General features: G+C 35.6%; 1 protein-coding gene across 3 annotated transcripts; it reads right to left on the bottom strand.

Moving 5' to 3' along the window:
- Positions 1 to 5,388, bottom strand: LOC115993549 (ATP-dependent (S)-NAD(P)H-hydrate dehydratase). 3 transcript variants are annotated; one of them, XM_031117488.1, is made up of 12 exons: positions 5,307 to 5,388; positions 4,217 to 4,502; positions 3,698 to 3,774; positions 3,414 to 3,523; positions 3,206 to 3,320; positions 2,863 to 2,925; positions 2,572 to 2,735; positions 2,284 to 2,345; positions 1,004 to 1,070; positions 568 to 633; positions 326 to 454; positions 1 to 248 (listed from the first exon to the last, which is right to left on the bottom strand). In XM_031117488.1, the coding sequence occupies exons 2-12, from the start codon at positions 4,470 to 4,472 to the stop codon at positions 221 to 223; spliced, it is 1,137 nt and encodes a 378-aa protein (XP_030973348.1). In that variant the 5' UTR covers positions 4,473 to 4,502; positions 5,307 to 5,388; the 3' UTR covers positions 1 to 220. The 3 variants fall into 3 exon arrangements, with proteins under 3 accessions (XP_030973348.1, XP_030973350.1, XP_030973349.1); XM_031117490.1 differs by having other exon boundaries at positions 4,217 to 4,517; positions 5,307 to 5,386; XM_031117489.1 differs by having other exon boundaries at positions 4,217 to 4,498; positions 5,304 to 5,356.
- Positions 5,389 to 6,000: the final 612 nt, after the last annotated feature.

Raw genomic sequence — 6,000 nt, 5'->3', positions numbered from 1 at the left:
TTTGTAGTATATCAACCAAAAGAAAAACCAACCCTTCTTAATATGTCAATCTTCTTTACAGTAAATACTTATTGAATTTACAAGAGAAAGAAGGACAGAAGTGGGGGAAGAGCAAGACACGTCTTACAAGATTAGGACAGGAAGAAACAGAAAATAGGTTCAACCCAGCAATGTCTCTCCTGGGGCCACCGTTGTGACCCTGCACTATGAAGCAGCAGCATCAAATGGCAGGACAAATATCCTCCAAACTGCCAAAAAAAAAGTTTTAAAGCTCAGACTCAACTCTTGTTTTACACTAGAAAATCATTCTCAAAGGAGCTAATACCTTTTCCCCAAGCACTCGATGATATCGCTGGTGAGTGTAGACCTTTTCTTATTCTGAAAAGCAAGTGATGCAGCCTTCCTCATTAAAGCAGACCCAGCAATGCACCCCAATACAGTTGGATTAATTTTGCTGAAACATAACAAATAAGGAAACAACCAATTTCAACAAGGGCAATACCACATGGAATAGAAAATTAAGAACCATTAAGCAACAATGTAGTAATAGATAAATTAACTACAAACCTGATAGGCAAATCCCCTTCTGCAGCTGAAAGACGTTGACGAGCCCATGATAAAAAAACTGCAACACTGGAACCAACAAAAAGGAAATATATGTTACTAAAATCTCATGGATCTATAAAATAAAAGCATTGAAACCTCTCAAATTTTGAGTTCTAGATACAGATGCATCAGTTTGTATCATTCACCACCTCAGGCTACATTTCAATTTTCTTTCCCTCATTTCTTTACAAGATCCAAATGGAGGATTCAGAAAGGGCATAAGGTTACCAGGTAAAGAAAAATATTGAGTAATAAAGATAAATAAACTCAACATAAGTAAAAAGAAGCGAAGTACTCAATTCAACCACTCCTTAATCACAAAATCAGAAACTATGTAACCATCAGCTAAAATATTTTTACTAGTAGGATAAGTGTTAAAAATCATATAGTCACTTGCCTTCCAGAAAGTATATCACCCTGGCCACCACAGCGTCGAGGAGAACCATAGATGCTTACTGATTTGACTGCACAGAGCAACAGTCACTATTATTAAACCAAGTTCCAGAATCCACAATTTTAATAATAAAAGGATAGTAGCAATGCCTCAAAACCAAACATAGTCCACAAAGATGTCAGATTAGTTCAATTTGTTCAGTACACAGAGCGTGTCAACGGCCAAACCATGTGACTCACAAATTACTTGAATATCAAGATAAATCTAAATACATAGAAGCATGAACATTGATGAAATATTTGTTAAAAAATATTCTCCAAAAGATATTTAAGAACACCAAAATTACGTAGCACGGAGAGTCCTCATGGCTTGCCCTTTTTTTCCCTATTATTTTAGTTTCTTTTATTAGATTTCCTCATGCTGTACCCCTTTCTTTCCTCTCCCCCCACCCCCCAAAAAAAATGTGCTAGGTTATTTCAGGCTGGGTCCTCTTGCTTTTACTAGGCACTTTTTATTTCCCCTTTTGCCACCAGTAGAAAAATGGGATTGAATACTTGACTGAATTGAATAGAGAAAAATAAAAGATTGGCCTTCCTACTTAAATTAGGGTTTCTTAGTTTTAGTTTTATTCAAATTAGGTTTCTTCTTTTTTGTATTTTTCTTCTCTAACTGGTGATTGGTTCTGGGCTGGTGAGAACTGAGAAAACTAAATACATATACATACATATTCAAAGACCCCTGATACAAGTCCCACGACACTTTCAAGTTTCAACAATGTAAAAGACCAAGTAACTGGATTTCAGGTCAATTTCACTGGGAAGTTAATCCAAGGTACTCAGTGGTTGTCCTTGAGTAGACCAATTTGACTGATTGGCTAAGCTCACATTTTCAAAATTGAAATATAATAGGAGTGTTGATGATGGGAAGGTATCTAGATTATGAGCTCAATGTTGCTGATATTTGATAACTAGAAGCACCATAATCATTCAATCCATAAATTGAAAACCAGACTGTATGGGCTGAAGGCGCCTTATCCTATATCGCAAGGACTGCAAGGAATTAATCTACTTGTGTTTCCTATTGTCATGCTACTGTGCCACATCAAATGTACTGCCTCCGTTGACCATATATGCTTCCCAAAGGAAGAAAGCACATTTCAAACCCAAAGTAGTATGACATACATCCATAAAAGAAGAACCACATAAAATTTAAGCATAGAGTTTGCAGATTAATATATAAATATAACGAAAATACATTATTACAAAAATCATCCAATTCACTACCTGTCTCACCATCACTAATGAGGTCAGATTTTTCTTTCCGTAGGATGGTTACGCTGCCAATCCTGACCAAGAAGGCACAAAATTCATTTAATTTTCTAAGAATAGTGAACTCAGTCAGAGGAAAAGATAATATAACAACCCCAATATAATTTAAGTTTATATGTATTGCCAGAGAGAGAGGTGCTTAAGAAAGTGAAAGTATTTAGTGTGAAGCATAGATATGTTCAGCATCAAAAAAACATTCCTAATTCCTCCACAGCAATAGAGAAACTTGAAAGATAACTTTACCCTTTGGCAAGAGATAGTAATTGCTCATGAGCATCATGATCATCAACTTTGCAATTCAGCACTTTCTCAACAAGGCGCTTATATTCATTTACGTTTGGGGTAAGGACAGCTAAGGGATAATCACTAACAAGATCAAGATTGTCTGTAACAAGAAAAAGTCCATCCTGGAAAAATTACATAATGTCAGCTGAAAGGTCAACCCAGATACCATATTGTAAAGGATACAGGTAGAAGATAGATTATCAATTACAAATCTGAACCCAATCATGCACACAATTGTAGATTACATACCCCATCTATGACAATTGGGACATTTGACTGTCTTGCATGCTTCATGATTTCACGAACACAGTCCTAAACATGATATTTGAGAAAATATCTTAGGATGACATTTTACAGAATGCACTGTATGCTAAATACAGAATAGAAAGTACAACTGAATGCAAAGTAAAAGTAAAAAATTCCCATGGCAACTGTGTGCAACATTGTCTAAGAATACAAATGTAGCACACACTGAATTAAAATGAGACTTTGGTAACAATATCAATATCATAGGTAAAGGCTGTGAACTGCATAGCTTAAATTAATCTCTTCAATTTAACTTGAGATTCAATAAACTACATAAAAAACACACCAAAAGAAATGGGTCCCTTCCAAGTCCTGGACCAACAACAAGACAGTCAAATCTTTCCATCCACTTATTGACCTCAGCAAGAACCTTGCCTGATATGGATGGTTTGTCTTCATCCCTGAAAATATTCTTCTAAGAAATTCAGGATCTCACTCAATAATAAAGTTTGCAGACAGAAAGGGATAAGCCAATTAACCCAAAAAAAAGTCACCTAATGCTGTAGGATTCTTCTAAAATGGGGTGCACAATCAACTCAGGACTATAGCTTTTTATGACTGAAGCAGCATCTTTTGTACAGAAAACATGAGACAAATCTGCCCCCTGAAAGCAAAGAAGATAACTAAGTCCATTCAAACTGGTAGGCGATAAATAAATGAAAGCAACAAAGCACTTTGAAGAAATAAAACGAAAAAAGAAAAAAGAAAAAAAATCAATAAGCTATATGCTGAAATTGAAAAAAGACAGAAAGAAAGAAAAATGAGTTAGAGCACTAACAATTTTTAAAGCTGAAATAGCTGCAAAATAGGGAGCACCTGTGTATTCACGACACCCGCCAATAACAGCTATCTTCCCTGATAGGACACATAGAGCAATTAAAACATTAAATGAAATTACTCATTATCTTATACAACCACAAAAAGAACAGAACTAACAAATCACATTGGGTAAAGTAAACAACACAAAGAGAAGCCTTCGTTCCTTTTAGATATTGCCTCTATTACAAAACATTAACAACAATATTCATCATATTTAAAATTAAATAAACCTTTGGGAATTACAAAAATCAGTATAATTCAAACACAGTTAAGTGTGTTGTGGCAAACTGTGCCACATTAGCACAGTAGATTCTTAAAATTCTTTACCACAGTTATATGTAACTGGAGTTATCAATTATCAATACCAATAAAACAATTATACATTACCATAGAGCAATTACAGATAACCCTACCCATTAGCTGTAGAATTAAAAACAAAAAAGAAGAAAAATGAAAGAGAGCTAGTTGGCAAGCTCACCTGCCTGGCCTTTATGTTTACTAGGATCAAGGTTTGGAGTAATTGCCCTCAAAATGTTCTCAGAATCGGCTTCAAAGGCAGTCCCACTCATTGCCTTAGTTTGTTGCATTCTTTTCAGGTGGTTTTGATCGGTATATCCCCCAAGAGTTCTTATCAGGAACTGCTGTCTTCTGAAAACAGCTGAGGATGCCAACATACAATGTTTTGCACTGCCCAATAAGGTGAACTGAGAGTTCATGCCATGTTTAACAAACATGAGCAAACAACACACTTTCTTCAACTGACCCTGAAAAAAAATACTCTGAAATTTAAAGAAGTTTGAGGACTACTCAAACCCTCAACATCAGCAAGTCCACAAATGACTATTATGCTGCCATCAAAAACTTACACAATACAGCAGAAACCAAAAAAAAAGTTTGAATTTTCTTTTTCATTTATAATTACTTTTCACTAGTTGGATGAGGTTTATCAATTTAGATATGTTAGAACAAATTAGAATCCAATACAACAGAAACCCAGAAAAGGGTTTTCACTAATTGAAATTTCTTTTTCATTTTTAATTACTTTTCACTACTTGGATGAAGTTTAACAATTTAGACATGTGAGAACAAATTAAAATCCAAAGCAAGCATTGACCATGGAATTGGAAATGTGTTGAAAAGGTAACTAAATTCATAATGCAGAAAGAGAATTGAACTAAACTTAGAATAATGCAGAAAGAGAAAAGATTGAAGAATTTAGAATAACATAAAAAAAAAAAAAGAAAAAAAAGAAGAAGAAGAAGATAAAATCATTACCCAGTTTGTGATTGAATTCCCATTACCAATTTCTCACTTTTATGAGCTAAAAGCATCAAATATGTAATTGGAAAAACATGGGCCAAACGATAACTAAGTAACTAACATATATACATGAAACAAAAAATGGGCATGAATTGAAGTTGGCATATAACAAATGTATATAATAAGAGTTCAATTCTGATGAAGAATTCACATAGTATTTCAGCTGAAACAGGTTATTAAGGTTATAAAAATGGAATCGTTATGAAAACTAAAACTGCAAAACGAGAATCTGATGGAATTGTACGAACCTGTGCAGAGACGCAAAGATGAAGAACAGTCTTCACCGCTTTCAGAGCCCACAAGAAATGGAGAGAGGTTTCTCAAAAAAATATATATATCGAGAGGAGTGATAGCAACGTTAGTTACTATGGGCTGATCATGGGCCTGATTTTAGGCCCAAATAGGCCTCTTGAATCCTTATATGCTAACATGTGAGCCCATAAAAGCATTCACATCAGGTGTATTAAATGTGTTAAATGTTATAATATTTGACATTTGACACACCAAACTCCGAAATATGAGGTTCGTCAGGTGTTTTATATGTGCCATTTTTTTGAAACATGCTATAGTACACTCTCAAATTTGAGAGCGTACTATTTACCTTTACCATAATTTATATTACTTCTTTATTCTCACTGAGCCCACTTCCTCTGTCTCCTTATCTCCTCTTTCTTCCCTCTGTCTCCTCATTCCTTCACCGAACTGTATCTACTCTCTCTCTCACTTCATTTCTTTGCCCTCTCTCTCTACTCCACGTCACTGCCTCCCTCTCTGATGAAACCTAAGTCGGAGCATCAAGCCACGCCACGCCACACGAACCCAACCTACACTCTCAGATCGCCGTCCACCAACACAGCCACACGAATTCGACCCACCACATCCACAACAACCCATGGCCTGATCACCATGCCACGCCACGCCGCCGAGCTTGTTGTGCCATCC

The sequence above is a fragment of the Quercus lobata genome, chromosome 6 (assembly GCF_001633185.2).
Source record: "Quercus lobata isolate SW786 chromosome 6, ValleyOak3.0 Primary Assembly, whole genome shotgun sequence".
NCBI classification, from domain to species: Eukaryota; Viridiplantae; Streptophyta; class Magnoliopsida; order Fagales; family Fagaceae; genus Quercus; species Quercus lobata.
The sequence above is the reverse complement of the archived record's forward strand: the minus strand, read 5'-3'. Positions and strand labels throughout refer to the sequence as shown.

What these genes read in the sequence shown, in the direction of transcription:
- LOC115993549 (XM_031117488.1), bottom strand. Translation starts at nt 4,472, where the DNA reads ATGTTTGTTAAACATGGCATGAACTCTCAGTTCACCTTATTGGGCAGT. An exon ending in CTATTTCAGCTTTAAAAATT is followed by an intron (nt 3,524 to 3,697) that starts GTTAGTGCTCTA and finishes CTTTGCTTTCAG; the next exon opens with GGGGCAGATTTGTCTCATGT. An exon ending in GAAGGGACCCATTTCTTTTG is followed by an intron (nt 2,926 to 3,205) that starts GTGTGTTTTTTA and finishes TATCATGTTTAG; the next exon opens with GACTGTGTTCGTGAAATCAT.